Source organism: Notolabrus celidotus, chromosome 17, assembly GCF_009762535.1.
Source record: "Notolabrus celidotus isolate fNotCel1 chromosome 17, fNotCel1.pri, whole genome shotgun sequence".
Classification (NCBI taxonomy): domain Eukaryota; kingdom Metazoa; phylum Chordata; class Actinopteri; order Labriformes; family Labridae; genus Notolabrus; species Notolabrus celidotus.
In genome coordinates this window covers 6,912,280-6,932,422 of record NC_048288.1, presented here as the reverse complement: position 1 = coordinate 6,932,422, position 20,143 = coordinate 6,912,280, and the positions used below count along the sequence as shown (strand labels likewise).

Genomic DNA, 20,143 nt, shown 5'->3' with positions numbered 1-20,143 from the left:
AATAAAAATAATAAAATAATCATGATAATAATAATAATAAAAACAACGACAATAATAATAAAAATAGCAATAATAAAAAGAAGAATAATAATAATAAGAAGAACAAGAACAAGATGATGAAGAAGAACAAGAACAAGAACAAGAGCAAGATGAAGAAGAACAAGAACAAGAGCAAGATGAAGAACAAGAACAAGAACAAGAGCAAGGTGAAGAAGAACAAGAACAAGAGCAAGATGAAGAACAAGAACAAGAGCAAGGTGAAGAAGAACAAGAACAAGAGCAAGATGAAGAAGAACAAGAACAAGATGAAGAAGAACAAGAACAAGATGAAGAAGAACAAGAACAACGATAATATCTTTCCGTCAAGACTATAGGTTTTCAAATCTTTATTAATACCACAAAAAATCTCTTTTATTCTGGATGTGAAATTTTCAAAAGTTAAACTGGGCAATTCTTAGAACAAATACAAATGAAAATGTAAAACAGTGGAATAGAAAAATAAAACATTAAACGTATTCAACTTCGAAACAAACTTTAAGAATAATCACAGTAAATTCAACATTTTAAATAAAGTAAGCTACACTTTTAAAGCTTTGGTGTGTGTAGAGCTACACTCTTCTCTGCAGAGTAGATAGATAGATAGATAGATAGATAGATAGATAGATAGATAGATAGATAGATAGATAGATAGATAGTGTGTATGTTTATAATGACCATGCATTTCTTTAATGAAGCCTTTTTCATTAATAACCAATTAAAAACCCTCCATCTCCTCCCTCAGACCTCCTCCCGTCTCTGCTCACGTGACGTCACCCATTGGCACTCCCTTCCCCTCAGTAGAGGGAGAAAGATGGCGCCCACACACGTACTGAGATGCTGTCAACGGGGTTTAGCATGGATCCCTGTGATTTTTATCGCCCTGGTCGTCTGCTGGTCGTATTACGCGTACGTGCTGGAGCTTTGTATATGTAAGTAGCCGTCCTGCCGCAGTCTGTGGCCTCGTTAGGTCCTTTAAAGCGCAGATGTTTTCATTGTGCCGCTGTCCACACAAACATACAGCTGCTGCTGCTGCTGCTGGCCAGCAGGAAGTAAATGGACTGCAGCTCAACAATGGTGTTGGCAAGCAGGAACAAATCTAGATACTGCTAATTATCTGCCCGCTGCCACACATTTGGGTCGACTCGTCTTTATGGGAAATTTGTTTTGGACAAAGAGAAACTTTAACGGAGCTGTGGATGTTGTTTTTCTGTGTCTTGTTTTTCTGGAGTCTGGATGGAGAATTAAACAGCTCGGCTCTTTGCTGGGTGTCCTCATAAATAGTCACCCTCCATCCAGACTCAGAAATGAGACAGTTCACTCGTCAACTCGGATAAAGTGTGGATTTGGAAGATAGAGGGTTTTTTTTCCAAAAGTGTGAATTTTTTTTAAAATATATCTTCATCAATTAACATAATTTACATGCATTTATTGAGAAATGATGCATGGGCTACATATTCAGGAGTTACTTCACACACACTGAACAAGGTGTAATGCTAAGGTTTATTTTATATAGTTGTGCTGTAATTTACATGAGATATTAAACACATTAGCAGTGCACATCCACACAGAGAGACACCAGCCAACAATTTGAGGAGTGCTTGTGACTCCTCAAATAACATAATATGTAAGATAGAGCACCCATAAATAGATCTTTCGGCCCTGCTGCGCTTTCAAACTATGCAAAGTGAATTTTTTTCATCTTACATCATTCATCTGACATACAGAAGAGCTGACATTAATGAAAAAAAACTTTATAATGTTTCTAAATATTCCACAATGGATGGACTTTGTACATTTCTGATTAAATGCGACACATCAAAATTCTTGTTTTCGGGTCCAATTAGGATCAGAGGGGATTTTTTTTCTCGCATTGGCAAAAAAAAGAGACGGAAAGTTCCTTCCTGGCGTGGGACACAGAAATCTCCTTACTAGATGAACAATAAGTCCTTAAAATGCCAAGAAAATGGAGCAGGGTTTATTCATTTTGCAACATAAGGATGTGTGATAGGACTAAAAACATTGAGAGGAGGGATTGGATGAGCCTTGAAATGTAAGAAATACAAATAAAGTGTCAAAAAAGAAGAGAGGAAAAACAAAACAACACATTTTAAACTGTCTATTTCATTACTATGGTTTGAAACTTTGTGTGGTTTGTAAATGTATCCCCCTCTTTTCTAACGGTTTCTTTTCTCTGTCTGTTTCTTCTCTTTCAGTCACCATCCCCAGTATAGGAGAGCAGAGTAAGTGTTTTTGGGAATGTTTATTTAATACATCATGATTGGAATCCACTGTGCTGAGCCAGTTTGCTACTTATTGGGATAATCTCTCTCAGGTCTGGTGAAATATGCTCTGTACACTTTGCAAAAAAAAAAAAAGGCTGGCACAGACAGAAAACGTGATCTCTCAAAGTGCTGTGGTCAGTCTGCTCAGAGCAGAGCAGCTCCTCATTCAGCATTAGCTCTCATTAATTTAATCATGCAGAAGATCAGTGATTCCACGAATCTGCAGCAGCACATCATGTACATATCAGACTGTATCTTCATGGTGTGCTTTATGGTCTCCTTCCAGTCGTCTACTTGATCTTCTTCCACCTCTCTTTCGTCATGTTTGTATGGTCTTACTGGAAGACCATCTTCACCAAACCTGCCAACCCCTCCAAAGAGGTAAAACAACCTGCTTCCACAGAACACGCTCCCTCTGACTGTAATACAGTCGAACACATTTGTAAAAGTGATCTGCCTTCTGTGTTTCCCTCCAGTTCTGCCTGCCAAAGGCTGAGAAGGAGCGTTATGAGAAGGAGGAGAGGCCAGAGTCCCAGCAAGAGATCCTGTGGAGAGCTGCCACCAGTCTGCCTCTGTACACCCGCACAGGAGCCGGAGGTGCGTCTGTGTGTGGGAATACATTTGTCTGTGTGTTTGCATCTCTGTGTTTCTGCATTAACCTAATACTGTTGTATTGACGTGATGCAGCGATCCGTTACTGTGACCGCTGTCAAGTCATCAAGCCAGACCGCTGCCATCACTGCTCTGCGTGTGACATGTAAGACAACTGTGAATCCAGCAAATACAAACAACAGCACCATTTTCTATTATTATTTTGAATGTGTCCCAAACCTTTTTAATTCTCCTGCCGTGTGTGTTTACAGGTGCGTCTTGAAGATGGACCACCATTGTCCCTGGTATGTAACACCTGCAACACTTATAGACATACTTAGCCTCCTTGTTCCACTACGAGTCAACATTTCATTCAGGGCATTGCTGTCACATGAAGCGATTCACTGCAAGCCTGTTTTTAATTTCATTTGAGAATTCAGGGTGAGCATTTTATCCAAAACACTACTTACAAACGTGCACAGCAAAATTAGCCAACACTAGAAGGTACCACTTTGTCCACAGGGGGCACTAGAATCAACGCTCAGTGCAGTAACAAAAACTCCACCGTCCGTACGCCTTTGTACTTTTATATTGAGTCCCCAACAGCGTTACATGGGTGTCCTGTGTATTATTTACAGTTGCATCATAGCATTTTGGAAACATAAGGCAGGATGTGTAACCTCACAGCGGGGGCTCAATGCACACACACTTTTCGGACCTGCTGCTTTTACAGTGATCACATCTCGACCAATATAAAGCCCATGTGGAAGTGTTATAAACACAGTTAATCGAGCATCTGTTTGAGGCTGATCTGCAGAAACACCAGAAACCACATACACACCAATTCATAAAAGACGATCTTTGCAGCAGAAATAAACATGTTTACAGCCTGGTTCAAAAAACGGCTTGGGTCTACGTAGCTAATGTCCCGGCACACACTATAAGTGGGGGGAATTTTTTCCTAACGCACCAGTTCAGAAGATATTAAGATTACAAGTTTTGCCCATTTAAGGACATGACTGACTTCACTCTTTACCTCACACTAAGCTTGGTTGAGTTCAGCATTATTAATATGGCTCCCGCAGACAATCGGCTTCAAAACAGTGCTCAGGAACAGATGGGTGACGTCATTGATACTGAGTCCATTATTTATACAGTCTATGGTCTCGACCCTGTATCCCCTCTGTTACTTCCTTCAATGCTGGGGTGACTTGGTCAATATGAAGTGGACTAATGATGCAAATTCTGGTGGTGATTCTTGTTTTTAAAATCTGAAGACTTATGTAGCTGAAACTTTTTAAAGGAACCCAGCATAATACAACATGTTGGTCTTATTTGATTGTAATCATTTATATGTGCGTCCTGCAAAAATACACGCAAGAGATCTACATTTTCAGCAAACTTTGAAAGTTCATGCACTTGTTGAGTGCCATTGTTCATGCAGCAGCAGCAGCTCATGGAAACACCCTTCTATTGTTAATCATACAGCTTTGGTTTGACCCAAATGCTCACCATGAACTGCTGCTGACAAAAAGAGGAGATATTTGCAGCAAACACTTCCTCCCTCGGTTGGCACAGACGAGCAGCTTCTGCAAGGCCACTGTCAATTTAGCCTCCTCATGTCCCCGATTGTCCTCTCTTTCTTCTACGTTGCACGCTCTGTCTTTTGGGTGTCCTCCTGTGTTCTTCTGTAGGACTTTATATAGAAGATAATAATGGTAACACATCCTTTTAAAACCTGCTTTGTTAAGCAGCGACAGGAGAGTCAAGGAACTTTTCAGGCTGTTGTAAAAGAAGGAAAATATTTAGTTACAATAATGCAGCAGGCATTGTTAGTGCATGACAACAACAGTCACACACAGTATGAACTTCCATGGCCTATCAGGTTAGATTTCTCCCTCCAGACACATTCCAAATGCTGCTGTTCCTCTGTTTCGTGGTCGTATCAGTTCTCCAGTGCTGCTCAGTTCATTTATTCCTTCCACACACTTGGTGTCAGCGTTTGAGGCTACCACATCTTTGAAACAACCACCCGATGCAGCTACGAGACGAACACAAAGCCTTTTAAAGTTCAGCCTGATAAGATTTCTGCTCAGAGGAAGTGATGTCAACCCCAACCTTTCTGTGTTTTTCTCTGTCTCCAGGGTCAACAACTGTGTTGGATTCTCCAACTACAAGTTCTTCATCCTCTTCCTGGCCTACTCGCTGGTGTACTGTTTGTTCATTGCGGCCACGGTGCTGCAGTATTTCATAAAGTTCTGGACAGTGAGTAGCCATGAGGATGTGTGATGCAGATTTGGTTGCATGTGGAGCATCCTCTCTGAGTGCGTTGTGCATGGTGCTGACTGCTCCTCTGTTAGTCTCTGTCCTCTCTGACCTTCCGCCCTTCACCTCTCTCCCTCTCTCTCTCTCTCTTTCTGTTTCCCCCTCTGTTATCCCCAGTTCTCGCACACTGGCTCATTGTTCTGCGATCTCTCTCTTTTTCTGTCTCCCCTCTCCACTATCCAAACAATCAGTCACACCACTCACTCATGTGGTTGCAAACACCTCCTCTCCTCTTTCCTTTGATTTCCCCTCATCTTTTTCCTCTTTCATCCCATTGTTCACTCCATTCTGTGCACACTTTGTACAGTTACCCACTCTCTTCTTCTTTCTCTCCCCCCTTTCACCAGACTTGGCCTTGACTTGTAATTGCCTGCTCTTTTCCAAGTGCCTCCTCCCCCTCCCACCTTTCTCTCTCCTGGTGTTGCTAACCAGTCTCGTTTCTGTTTGTACTAAAGCTTTGCCGGAGGAAATCGGCAGAGAACTGCCCAAAGGTAACCAGCTGTCCTCCAAAGCCTTTAGTGTTGCCGTGCCTCACCATCGTTGCCATGTTTTTTGTTGTGATGTGCGTGCGGTGACGTGGTTCACATGTCTTCTCATTCCTCGATGACTCTACCTCTCTCCTACTCTTCTTGACTTTCTCTCAGAGTTTTCCTCTCCAGAAATAACCTCCATGTGAATTTGTTATTGATTCCTCTCTCGCTCCTCTCTTCTCCCGTCTCTTCCCCAGAACGAGCTGCACGACACTCCCGCCAAATTCCATGTCTTGTTTCTCTTTTTTGTGGCGGCCATGTTCTGCATCAGTATTTTGTCCCTCTTCAGCTACCACCTGTGGCTTGTAGGGAAGAACAGGTCCACTATAGGTAACAAATGTGCACACATTCAAAATCATATAAGCAGTCCTTAAAACACATCATGTACGTATTCCATTCTGTTAATCTGTTGAAGATGTTTTCAGCATTCTTCTAGATGTACACTACCAGTCAAAAGTTTGGACTCACCTTCTCATTCAATGTTTTATTTATTTTAATTATTTTCAACATTGTAGATTAATACTGAAGACATCAAAACTATGAAATAATCTGTTTTTGCCATAATCTGGATTACAACAGTAGTCAAATAGGGCTCTCCATTGTGTACTAACCCTACCTCTGAACAACACAACTGATGGTCTCAAACACATTAAGAAGGCAAGTCATTCTACAAATGAACTCTTGACAAGGCTCATGTTAATTAGAAACCATTCCAGGAGACCACTTCATGAAGCAGACTGAGAGAATACCAAGAGTGTGCAAAGCTGTCATGAAGGAAAAAGGGGGCTGCTTTACAGAATCTAAAATATAAAACATATTCTGCTTTGTTCAACACTTTTTTGTTCATTAAATAATTCCATATATGTTCTTTCATAGTTTTGATGTCTTCAGTATTAATCTACAGTGTTTACAATCATTAAAATAAATACAAACCTTTGAATGAGAAGGTGTTTCCAAACTTTTGACCGGTAGTGTAGATGTGTTTGTACAATCATCTCTGTATTTGTCCTCTCTGTTCATCCTCCTCTCTCCGTGTCTTTCCCTCCCTCAGAGGCGTTCAGAGCACCGGTCTTTAGAACGGGCTCTGATAAGAACGGATTCTCTCTGGGTTTCCGGAAGAATATCGCTCAGGTGTTTGGAGACGAGAAGAAGTACTGGCTGCTGCCAATCTTTACCAGGTACGGGAGAAAAAAAGAGAACAAGGAGAAATAGAGATGAGAGTTTGATTCCACTTTCACATGTTTGCACCACACTTTTCACGCCATCCATATCGTACCTTAGACTTCCTGAAGCGTTGCACATTTACAGGCAGCTGGATTTGTAAGATCAAGAAATCACAGGAGATCTTCAAGATCTGGCGGGAATTGCAAACTCACTAACAACAGGTTGCCTCTCAGAGGTTTCCTCGCGGTTCATTTGGATCTTATGACCTTTGATTTTTTGGGGGGATTCCACCATGGGTCGGTGTACTACATAATTAAAAGTGACAAAACTATTGCTTGATTTTGCTGCTGATTCAGAGACGGAGTCCTGAGGAAATGCTACAATCAAATTCATGCTAGTTTTCCGTGACTACCAACCCTAGCTTTAATGCTCTATGCTGTACTCAATCTGCTCTACTCAGCTTCACATCTGCCTCCTTTGAAAACAGATCCAGTTCATATTTTGACGATGCAGATCCACTGCACACAGCACAGCAAATTTTGCTCACCTTTATGGTTTATTTATTTTTATTTTTCATTTCATTTCATTTCATTGTTTTAAGTTATATTTTGGGATTTTTACACCTTTATTAGAGAGGAGAGGACAGGGATAGAGCTGGAAACTGGAAGAGAAAGTGGGGGGAGGGACATGCAGGCTGGAATCGAACCCAGGCTGCCCGCTACAAGGGCACGATTTAACCATTAAGCTAAATTTGCGCCCTCATTGTTTATTTAACCGTCTGCTTCACTGCGCTTCAGGGACACGTTTTAGACATTGCAGCACTTCCTGTTGAAGCATGAGCGTTGACTAAAGTGGGCCCGAATTGTTTGTTAGGGCGCAGTGTAGCCGTCACTGACCTAATCAAAGTGCTTCATGGATGTCATTTGGTTTCAGTGAATCCTTTTGAGCTCCAGGGTTGAAAAACAACAAGTAATGTTATAAACGTCACGTCATGTTAACGTCAGATGTAGAACTGCAATAATAAACTTGTTAAATATAAGATTTAAAGCGCTCTCACAGTCCGAGCCGTCTGCTGTTGACGTCATGAAGAGTAAAAGCAAAACTGATTTAGAATTTAGAGCAGCATGGCTCCTTTGTCATTTCCTCATTGTACGGTTAAATTTGGCGTGCCCCTCTAAAACAAAAGAGTCACATTCCTCACATACCCACATGCATTCAGCCACACACACACTAATGTACATCCATAATAGGGATAAAAGGAGGTCACTAAAATGAAGTATATTACTGCATGTTGAATGTTATTTATTGCACCATTTCGAAGCATGGAGATTATTTAGTTCTCTCAGCTCAGTCTCTGATCCCTCCTCACCTGCTGCTGTCTTTGAACCACACTCAAGAGACCGCATCTTACTCTAGGCTGATTTGATTGGCTGCAGCCCTGCTCCTATCTTGAGATGTTGTGCTAATGTTGCATCAAACATGAGATTTATATGCTCAGGTGATGAATATAACCTCTTCACTAAACCCTGAGCATATCTGGACACTTTCTGCTGACCATGTAAAGCATGGTAGGACTTTTCTTTGACGCACACAGAGAGGAGATTCACTTCCCGTCACAAACATGCCAGACGTGTCACATGTTACTCACAAGGCCATGTCTTGAAAGAGGAAGGCTCAGCTGTCAGGTACACAGATAGGAAGCAGACTGCAGACATTCTGGGTGTAGTTTTAGTGAAGTCTTGTTTGATTGAGACGCTTTAAACCAACAGATGTTGGATCGATTATTTGTGGGGTGGCTTGAGGCTCCTAAAGGGTTTCAAACATGCTTCCTGTACGTGCAATCTGCAGATGAACTTACAGCTCATGCTAAACTTTGATACCATAAAGGAAACCTCCTTCTCCTCCTCTCTGAATATGAAGTCAACAGTATTGTAGTTTCACTGTGTTACCCTGCAGACTGATCGCACCTAACCCTGCCTCTCTCTCGTCCTCGTGTTCTCTGCAGTCAGGGAGACGGGCTTACGTTCCCAACACGGCTTGTCAACGCTGATGTAGAGCAAGCCACCGTCACCCTGCACCCTGAGTCCGATAAAAGGTGATAAATCTGTAATAAAACATGATTTGACACAAGGCTTTGTACAGATTTATGTTTTTGGAAAGGGCTATTGATGCACATCCCATTGAGCTCTCTAATTGGGTTTTCCAGTGCTGCTGAAGTCCCTGCGAGCCCTCTCAGCGACTCACAGAATCGCCTCCTGAGCAACGACCAGCATGCCAACAATGTTGGAGACCATCTGGCTAACCACACTCTCAAATCAGGTGAGCTGTAGCAGCGATGGTTTTGTCTCACAGGCTGAAATGACACTTACATCTCTCTGCTTTCTATCCCTCATCTAATTATATTTTCTCTCAACAGCTGAAAGTGAAACCATCACAATCTCCATGGAGAGCGAGTCCTAACCAGGTGAATACGAGTAAAGCTCTGAGTTTATTCTGTCTGATGTCATCAGGTTTGACCTCCATTGACTGGATATAAAGACAGTCTGCCCTTCTTCACCTCCTCTCATTGTACTCGCTCTCTTTGTGCCAGTGTTCATTACATTTTGTCTCCTCATTGCTCTTCTACTCTGCTAATCCAGTGCACACAGCAACATAAAGCCTGATTTGTACTTCTGCGCCGAATTGATGGCGAAGCCTACGCCCTAGGCTTCTGCGTAGCTCCTGTACCGACACAGAATTACACACATGACTGACGAGCACCTCCTCCAAAATGTAACTACGCATCGAATAGACGCGGACTGCAAGCCCTATGATTGGTCCGCTCGGCAGCATTGTATTTCCCGCATTTACAGCAATTCATCTCCTCCTCCGTCTCCTCTCTATTCTTCCCTGTAATCATGTATGTATGACAAACAGCAACATGTATCAGCTGTAAATTAATATATTACGCTCAGAATGACTTTAAAAAAGCAAACAGAGATCGTAGCGGGGCTGGAAACGGGCGACCCTACTAGCAGAGAGACCACACTGCCCTCAGGTGTTTCAGCGGAGTAATGCTGCGCAGTACGGCCACATCGACGCACAAGTATGTAGTGCTTACATTCGCGTCAACCACTGCTATGTAGGGACGAAGTGGAAGTATAAACTAGCCTTAAGAGCAGCATAAGAGCTGTCAATCATGAAGCCACCTCCCCTTTTTTATTGCATTAAATAACAAACTAAAAGTAAACTTTTTAAATTAAAAAATAATCTATAATATAAATCAGCATAATAATTGATTATGATAAGATATTTATATTTCATGTGTATTTTGAAGTTTGAACCCCATCCCATCTCAAATAAATTGCTATTGCTATTGTTAACATGGAGGAGGCGAGTTTTATGATCTATACAACCACCTGTCAGTTGGGGGACCTCACTTACGCTGATGTAGAAGTGTTAAAAACTCCAGTTCCTTAAGGGTCCACTTGAGGCTTGTTCCAGAAGTACCATTCAAAAAAGACGATCTTTGCAGCATTAATAAACATGTTTACAGCCTGGTTCAAAAAACGTCTTGGGTCTACGTAGCTAATTTCTCTTTAAGCATTATTTCAGAAGATATTAAGATTACGAGTTTTGCCCAAATAAGGACATGACTGACTTGACTGACAAGCGGGAACACTGTAGCTGTTGGCTAGGAGGCTCAAAGCCCGCCTCTTTACCTCACACTAAGTTTGGTTGAGTTTAGCATTACTAGGAACAGAAGGGTGATGTCATGGATACTACATCCATTATTTATACAGTCTATGGACTCAACAAAGACTATTAAAGTAGTCACTGAACTTCCTATTCTGTTGACCTGAGGGATGTGTGCTGTTTTATCAGGGACTCAGCCAAATTCCGCCAGATCTGTCTCCGATCCGTCATGGCACCAGAGCTGATTCTATTCTAGTCAATGTGTTAACTCCCACTGGATCCACTCCGTTGCGTTCCGGCTGTGTCTCTGATCTGGCTGGTCGGAACGCAACAGATCAGATACACAAGACTTCTATTTTTGCCGGATGCCGGAGCACGACACATCAATCTCAACAGAGCAGACGGAGCGGGACAGGAAGTCAGGCACCAAAACAAAATGAAAACATTCGGTTAAGTTTCAGAATAAAACACTCTGTGTTATCACCAGATCGTATTTCACTTAACTACAACAACAAACCGTCATGATGAGCGGAGCCAGGCCTGGAGTCAACAGGTCAGAGGTTTTCAGAGGACCAGAAAGACAACATGGATGAAGAGAGTAGGAGGAGAATCCTTGATTCAGTGATTGCAGCAGGAAAACCTCGGTCACATGACTCCAGCTGTTGCGGTCCTGCTCCCAGCTGCGTTCCAAAAACACAAACAGTGGGTGTTGTTGACGGATGAGAGAGCACGGAGCCGGACCGCAGCAGATCGGAGACCGACCAGACACGGATCTGGTGGAAGTCGCGTGTTTAATGTGTCCTGGTTTAGCTGATCTTAGCTGTCAGAGTCTGGCTCAGAATACAGAAGATGACATGTCACTGGACTTCACTTTTGTACAATGGGAGGAGCTGGAGATGTGTCATCCATCCTTAGATGCAGTCAATGTGAGAGTCTGTGAGGTTTTTCAAATTAAAGTGTGTGTAAGTGTAAGCATGATGAATGTTTGTAATAACTGGTTTAATTTCCTCTCTGCCACAGGAGAAACTCCGTCATCTAATACAATGCCTTAAGAAATGCAACAGTTTGGTGTGTCACCCTGGCACCAGTCAGACCCCTTCAGAGTAACTATGGAAATGCATTTTTACATCCATGGTGTTGGCATTTTACGCATGCAGTGTCGTTGACAAACCTCACACCTACCCCCACAGGACATGTGATACAAGCTGGTCCCCTCACACACCAACACACACACACACACTAACAGTCAATGATAAACATATTTTCTTGTGTTGTTAAGTTTTTCTCACAGCTGGAGCATTTATTGATGATTGAAGAATCCTGGAGAAATATGAGCTACTTTTTGTGTTAATGTGCCAAAAGTATAATTAGTGGGCACGAAGCTGAAGTGAAGAGGAGGAGAGGAGGAAAGCTGGAGCCGTTTGTTTCTCTCTCTGTGTTTTTTGAAAAGAAAGGCAGTACATCTTGTGAAGTGGACAGTCTACCTGTGTGACCTTTATTCTTCTTTTGTTTATTAACTCGTCATGTTGGAGCGTATCCGTGGTCTGCACCTTTTCTGAGATGGATGTTTCCCTCCAGAACCTGGACTATCTTACAATGAAGACTGTTGCTGGGTTTTGGACGGCGTTTTTGGATATCAGAGCACAAGATGGCACATTTGCACTTTGTCGATTATCAATGTCCATCAAACAACGTGCTGCTTTTCTTTTTTCTTTTTTTCTTTCTTTGGTCCCGAAGCATCGCAGGTATAACGGCTGTAGGTTGAGCATGTGGTTCATGGCGTTTTAATTGTGTGTGTGAGTGTGTTAACGTTTAAGTGGCAGTGTCTTTTTTTCTTTCTTTAAAGTGTAACAAACTAAAAGAATCAGCTTTATGTGTTTTTGTGGCCACCTTGTGTTCAGACATGCTGCTTTTACATGAACAGGTTGACCTGAGAGATGTATCTCATACTGTGCAATGTGCAGCATCCATCACTACCTGTTGTTTTAGTGTCAGTCATTCAAAGCCCACAGTGTCCACATCCTCTTTTTTGTACAGCTCAGCGCTTCAACCTTTACTAAGACGACAACTCTCATTGCCAAATAAGGGCTCTGACCTCTGAATCTGAAGTGTTTACAGCATCCTAGCTTTATCTTCACTGGCCAATGTCATCGTAACCAAATCTTACTCACTCGTCTTTGTGGCACAATATTTTCTACAAGTTATCTCTGTCCCTCCTGCCTCTCGTGGGCCATGATGTCCTTGCATTTCTGCTGTTGGCCAGAAGGTGGCGACATGTTATCTGCCATCACTTCTGACTTTCTACATGTGGCTCAGGGTTCAATTCTCTTTCAATTTGCAAGTTCATGTTTCTTTAGAATAAAATGCCTTTTTTTAATATTTAACCAACCTACAATCTTTTCTTATCATTTACTATTAATCGCCTATATTTCTTTAAAAATGAAAGTGAATTGAACCCGCCTTATCTCCTGAAAATGACTATCTCCTGTTTGTCTACTCTGTATGCACCTGAGATGTGGCTCTTGTTGTGCTTCAAGAGATTTTGGTAACAGTCCGATCCGTCAGTGTTAAACACCTGGGATGTTGAAATGACGCAGCAGGTCCGTTAAACTCTGTAACAGAAGCATTTTAAAGCATTAGATGTTGTTCATCATGCATATCACTGTATGTGAATAAACTTTTTTTTTGTCAGTATAACCAAATAACAAGTATTCAGGAATGAGTTCAATGCTTTTCCATGGAATTTTGTTATTTATATGCAACTTTCCAGACCATCGGAGGCAGCAAATTCCTGATTTGTGTATCTGATCACATCCCTGACTGAGCCTCCTTCTAACTCAGCTCCACCAGACTCTGGTGAAGTTCCAGTTTACAGCTGTGTATCTCGTGTAGAGTGGATTAGTGGTGTCGTGAGATGTTTTTATTGTCACCGTTGTGCTGAATGTACCACAGATGAAACAGTCTTTGGTTTTAACTGAGGGTTTAAAACAGCTGGTTCTTTATGTTTACGTTTCATCCTCCCAATCATGTCTGACCTTTTTGAGCCCAAGTGTATTTATAATTACTCTTTACCAAGCAGTGATGGGAGGATGTTTGTTATTGTATTGATAATGCTAATGGTGGCAGAATCACACTGTGGTTTGATCTCAACTTAGCGGATAGAATTACAGTCAGAGATCACGAAGCCAAGGTTTTGTTCTGATCACGTTCAAATCTTTTCTTAACCTCACTCGTAAACATTTGGTTCAAGAAAATAAAAAATGTACTGTGTGTCATCAGAGAGGTGCTCGGCTCCTTCCTCGTGTCACTTACAGCCACTGATTCTGAAACATTGGACCTGTTGTCTTGTTTTACAAATTGCCTATATTCTCTCTGGGCTGTTTCGCCTGGAGACTAAAGTGCGCGTGTGTGTTTTGTAACGCTTAATCGAGTGTTCTTTTGTAATATTGTCGTCTTGGCAGAAATGCTTCTGTGCAGCCATGAGATTTTTACATATCTGTGTACATATATAACGTCTGACTAATGCTCAAAAGCATGGCGCCTAACTTCTGTAAACATGTTTTACCATGAGAATTGGGAGTACGTGTTGAAACAGACTTTGGGGGTTTTTCAATTATGGCTCGGTGCATCATGTTTTAAATCAGCTTTACTCTGGTCTGTCTCAACTTTCTAAATGAAGCCATAAAAACTCCAAACAGAGGAAGGAGTTTCAGCCTAATTTCAGCCTTTTTCTTTAGACTGACAAACGTTTACGTCTGCACTCACTGCAGACGTAGCCTATCACAACTTGCTTACTGCTACCTTTTGGTTCCTTTTTTGTTACAATGTCCTATTTTACAATGTGTGTATATATATTGATAATGTACGAAGAAGACTACATATATTTTTCTTGTCTGATTAATTTTACTGTTCCTATTTTGTGAATGAAGTACATGCCTCCACACAATTAACGTGAAAATAACAATAAATGTTTTTTTAAACTCAGTCTGGTTTGGCTCAAGTTATTTCTGGACACATTAAAGCTGCAGTGAGGAGTTTTTATCTGCGTATGAAACAGACTGATATTAATACTGAAGTCTCTGTGACCTACTAAACCAGGGGTTCCCAGACTTTTCAGTCTGTGACCCCAAAAACAGGTGCTAAAGACTCGGGACCCCCAGTGTCCCTTGAAGTGATTTAATGTGGCTTCATTTAGCTGGTCTGCAAAAAATTAGCCTACATGCACTTGAGGTCAAAATTATTAGCCCCCAAGGAATTCTGGAACATTTTCCTTAAATTCTGCCCAATTTTTGAATCATTGATAAATCTTGATATAAGCAAACATTCACCAGTGTTCTTTAGTAGCTTTGGTACAGTTTGGAATGCAAAATACATTTTTAGGATAACTTTATATCAAATATAGGGAAAAATGGGGTGGTCAAAATTATTAGCCCCATGTGAATTTTTGCTTTTAAAACACACATGTGCAGTCAACTGGCTTCCTAACAACACCTGTCAGTCAATTGGCTTCCTAACAACACCTGAGCATTCAAACAGCATTGAGATTTACTTAAGGGACTCCAAACAGGGCACTTGAACACGTTATTGAGAGAGACTACTCATACTAACCATGCCAAAGACAATGGAAATCAGTCTTGAGCTCAAAGAAATAATGGAGTCCCATAATAAGAGTGAAGGCTATACTGTCATGTCCAGGTGTTTTACAGTGTCTAGAACAGCTGTACGTTGCATCATTGCAAAGTACAAGGAGACAAACTCTGTTGGAAACAAACATAGGCGTGGTTGAAAACTCAAGATTTCAAGAACTCTGGAGAGGAAACTGGTCGAAGATGTCAACAAGAAGCCCTGGACATCTGCCAAGATGATTGTTGATTGATGATTGTTGCTGATCTGACCTCCATTGGAGTTGATGTTTGAAGGAGCACAGTTGTGAGGGATCTTATAGTAGTGGGCTTCAGGACCATCGTCCCAGAAGAACCCCTTTACTCAAAGAGCAGCACATAAGAGCCAGACTGAGGTTTGCCCGTAAACATTTGAAAGGTAAAGATGAGTTTTGGAAGTCCATCCTTTGATCTGATGGAACTTTTTGGGCATATGGATGTTGTTCATGTTTGGCCAAGAAAGGGAGAGTCCTTCAATCCTAAGAACACTGTTCCCACAGTTAAACATGGCGGTGAGAGCATCATACTGTGGGGCTGTTTTGCAGCCTCAGGCACAGGGAGTTTTGTTCTGGTGCATGGCATCATGAAAAAAGAAAGTTATGTTGACATTTTGAGGGATAATGTGAAGAACTCTGCTCTTAGTCTAGGCTTAACTCGGTGCTGGGTCTTCCAACAAGACAATGACCCAAAGAATACGTCAAAATTGGTCCAACAGTTCTTAAAGGACACCTAAACCAAGGTCCTGGAGTGGCCCGTGCAGAGCCCAGATCTCAATCCTGTGGAGAATCTGTGGTGGGTGCTCAAAGTGAATGTCCATTCTCAGAAACCATGTGCTTTGGACCAGCTGGAACAATTTACATTGGAAGAATGGGCCAAAATCCCTCAAGAGACATGTGCCAACCTTGTAAGAACTATTTGAAGAGGTTGTTTTCAGGTGTGGCTCAGAAAGGGTGCACTATTGACTACTTCTGGCCAGGGGGCTAATCATTTTGGACGTGTCATATTTACTTGCATCAATAAAATATCCAAATCAAACATAGTGAACATTTTGACTTTGTTATTTTGGAAACAAATAGACTATAAACATTTGTTTTTAATGGTCATTTTCATGGAGAAATCAAGGGTTTTATCTGATTTCACAAGGGGGGCTAATAATTGTGACCTCAACTGTATACAAGCATGTGGCTGTGTTTCCTGTGCAGTTATGAATTAACCTACTGCTACTGATGCGTTTGATAATTAACTGTTCACTAACCCTAAACTTAGGAGTCATCTGGCAACAAAAAAAGACAGAAAACTCATTACATTTTCTATTTTAAAGGCTTTATTTCAAATCTAGCTAATTTGGCTACTATTATTGTGGATATTTTTTACTATAATGGGTAAAATGTTCTATTTTTAGATGACTTGAAAACAGAAAAAAAATCTGGAAGACATCTCGTGATCCCGAGGGGGTCCTCCTGGAAACCCCTGTACCTTACAATACAAGACTACCAGCGACAAGACTAATCATTTCCTTATAGTAGTTAGTCTAACTACAGCCGTCAGACTTTTTCATCAGAAAACACTACCTTCAAAGGTTCAGAGCAAGATCAACAAAAAAGATTAGAGGTATTGCTTTGTCAACAGGGGATGCAATAATTGATGCAAACCAAACTTCCTCACAGGAGCTTTAAAGTACGACTGATTTAGCACCAACAAGCAGAGGTTGAAAAATGAAGCCAATGCAGAGGTGCAAAAAAATGCAGTTCCCAGAGTGTCCACTTGGGGATGGCTTCAGAAACTAAGGAGACTCCATTGGGTCCCATGATGAAATCAAGCGGCAACCTCCGGTCTGAAAATATGAAGCCCACGCGGAAGTGCCAAAAACTGCAGTTCATTGAGTGTCCACTAGAGGCTGGCTGCAGAAACAACTGAAACCACATAAACACCCATTCAAACAAGACGATCTTTACAGCAGAAATAACATGTTTACAGCCTGGTTCAAAGGTCTGAATTGCTCATTTCTCTATCGGCACACACTGTAAGGGGGGTGATTTTTTTTTTATAACACAGCAGTTCAGAAGATATTAAGATTACAAGTATTGCCCATGTAAGGACATGGCTGACTTGATAGACAGATGTGCACCCTGTAGCTGTTAGCAAAAAGGCTAAGGGCCCGCCTCTTTACCTCACACTAGCTCGACAGAAGTTGGTTTGAGTTCAGCATTTCCATTATGGCACCCGCAGACAATCAGCTTCAAAACAACGCTTCAGAAACAGATGGGTAAGTCACAGATACTTCATCCATTTATTGATGATTGAAGTACTCATAGTCCCATTGGTTCAAAAAACGTGAGGTATGAGGCTAATATATTTATTCATACAAGCTGTGAAGTGATTTTTGTTTAATAAAACATTCATCTTAAGTTTCTCAAGGCTAAGATTTGAACATAATTAGCGCTGTGGTTGATTTGATAGACTAGTGGGTTGCTTTTTTTATACAGTCTGTGGTGTGTTGTAGCTGTTTTCTAGGAGGCTCAAATCCCTGTTAGCTCCACCTCTGCCTTTTTCAAGATAGAGTGATGTTGACTCAGCATTTTAAATATCGCCATTGTTGAGCCTCAAAACTTCCAGCCAGAAACCAGTGGATGACATCATCATGTTAATACTTTATGCTCCTAGGACATCATCAGCCTCTAAACAGGAAATCAAAAGGAAAACAATATGACGTGTGATCAGGTTGTTCCTGGTGTTGCTTTGACTGTTGAGGATGAATCAGTGTTGTTGTGGAGTTTTGACCAATCAGAATCAAGCATTTAACACAGCTGGATAATAACACAACACAGATAAAAGATTTTAATCTGAGACTCATTATGATCGTTATTATTTCTAAAGTGGAGAAACAGAGTTTAAAAACAGATTTTCTGGTTTATTTGTCAGCGTTGTCTTTCTTTAAAATATATATATATAAGTAAGAGCATGGTTCCTACATTACCCACAATGCAACTTTGAACAGGTTTGAGAGTAGGATGTGTGATGCTAAAGCAGATAATGCCAACTACAGCCGGTAAAGCAGAAACAAGCAGGCGACAGGCATTGTGGGTTCACTTCCATCTAACTCTACAACCTGAGATTATTCTCATCTGCAGATGCTGACTCGGGTGACATCACTTGAGTCAGGTTATCAGAACTCAAAAGGTCCTGACTCAAACACTTCAGTCACTAATTCGTTTCTTCAATTCCTTCCTTCCTTTTTCACTCAGAGTTTAAATCAGAATCTGTATTTTTCATCAGAGGAGACTAAGAACATTTACTGAGTGTTTCAAGCTTTGCCTTACGTCAATTCATGTTTAAAGGACACTTAATGGAGCATCAGCGAGTGCTATTTTTGGACTGAAATTGAATTTGATGTATGTTATGCAATGATGCAAACACAGCATGCAGACTGAGCAGGAAGTTGTGTAAAGCAAAATGCTGTCAAGGAAAGATTGATTTGTGAGGACTTCAATGGGGACATTGCTTCATACTGTCACTATTTGAGGGCAGTCAACAAACTTTTTTGGACCGAGATTTAAGAACCAGCTGAAATTTGACCTTTGCTATCTGTTTAACAGTCAGGCCTTTGACTTCTGCGGGTGAGAGTTGAACCTTTCCTCAGCTGCTCCTATCCCTCCCTTTTCTTTTGAATTTCTCTACACAAAGGCTGTTGTTAAATCATACTTTAGGTGTATTGACACAGAGCAGAGCCTGAATCACATTTGCTCTGCAGATGTGTAAAACAGACAGGCCGAGGTGAGAAAATCATGACTCAGCGATTTCTATATGATGTACTTAGTGTTAAGTTGAATCACACTCAGGTCAGAATGGAAAGAAAACTTTTCACTTACTTTTTGTGTTACAAACCTCTACTTATGTTTTAATAAACATCAATTTAATGTAAAGAAAATGAGTAAAACCAAGTTAAAGCTACTGTAAGGAACTTTTGGTTAGTATTGATTTTAGTGCCCCTTGTGGACAAAACAGGGAGTCATCTCATCCAATATATGTGAACAGTGTTTTCTGATAACAAATATCATATTGTGCGGATCAACAAACCAATTTTTAAAATATGGCGGCCTTTCTTTGCCCTTATAAAAACCCTGCAGTTCAAGGACGTACCTCAACAAAGCTGGTTGCAGATTTTGAGGTTTTCTTTTTTTTCCATCAACTATTTCTTTATTTTGATCCTTTGAGGCTTTGAATCCCTTCTATAGCACGACACCTATATTCAAAGAAGAACATGTTCTGTACTCGATGTAGATTATCACATGTGATGTTTTTTTTTTTAAATTGTATTTCTCAGTTTGTTTTTGGTATTATAATTACTATTATTTTATTTATCTTATATACTTTGTATTGTTATTCTTATTGCTTTTCAAATATGAACCTATATATCTTATTGTAGTTTCACTATTATTTATTTTCCGTTTTATTTATTTATCTTTTATTTTGAATTTATATCATTTATTATTATTGGTTGCTTTTTCGTTCATTCACTTATTGTGTTTTGGCACTGTGCTGTAAATGCTGACACCTACCCTGCGGCAGTGATTACAAGCACTAAAAACCACCACATAAAATGTATCAGTCTCCTTTCTGATGGTCTCATGTGGTTTCATTGGTCAAACAGAGGCATCACTATTATTTTCAGTCTGTTTCATAACCAGTAAAAATCTCCTCACAGTAGCTTTAAACTTTAAAAATCTGAACAGGAACCTCACACAAGCTGCCCAAAGTGTTTGTCCGTGTACATGTGAGATAAAGCTTCAGAGTTAATGACCTCGATGTCAGTTTGTTACTCGGAGTAAACATACACTCTGATCTTGGCAAGGCCAGAGCAGCCACTGTTCTACTA

General features: G+C 40.9%; 1 protein-coding gene across 1 annotated transcript; it reads left to right on the top strand.

Moving 5' to 3' along the window:
• Positions 1–781: 781 nt before the first annotated feature.
• On the top strand, positions 782–13,935 carry LOC117828618 (palmitoyltransferase ZDHHC20-like). Its single transcript, XM_034705799.1, has 13 exons — positions 782–968; positions 2,253–2,279; positions 2,608–2,702; positions 2,798–2,918; positions 3,009–3,078; positions 3,185–3,217; positions 5,057–5,177; positions 5,965–6,097; positions 6,819–6,945; positions 8,937–9,026; positions 9,138–9,250; positions 9,348–9,395; positions 11,627–13,935. The coding sequence occupies exons 1-12, from the start codon at positions 851–853 to the stop codon at positions 9,389–9,391; spliced, it is 1,092 nt and encodes a 363-aa protein (XP_034561690.1). The 5' UTR covers positions 782–850; the 3' UTR covers positions 9,392–9,395; positions 11,627–13,935.
• Positions 13,936–20,143: the final 6,208 nt, after the last annotated feature.

Excerpts from the sequence above, each read along its gene's own strand:
- LOC117828618 (XM_034705799.1), top strand. The coding sequence starts at position 851 with ATGGCGCCCACACACGTACTGAGATGCTGTCAACGGGGTTTAGCATGG. Across the intron at positions 2,703-2,797 it reads CTGCCAACCCCTCCAAAGAG|TTCTGCCTGCCAAAGGCTGA; the intron begins GTAAAACAACCT and ends GTTTCCCTCCAG. Across the intron at positions 3,079-3,184 it reads CACTGCTCTGCGTGTGACAT|GTGCGTCTTGAAGATGGACC; the intron begins GTAAGACAACTG and ends GTGTGTTTACAG.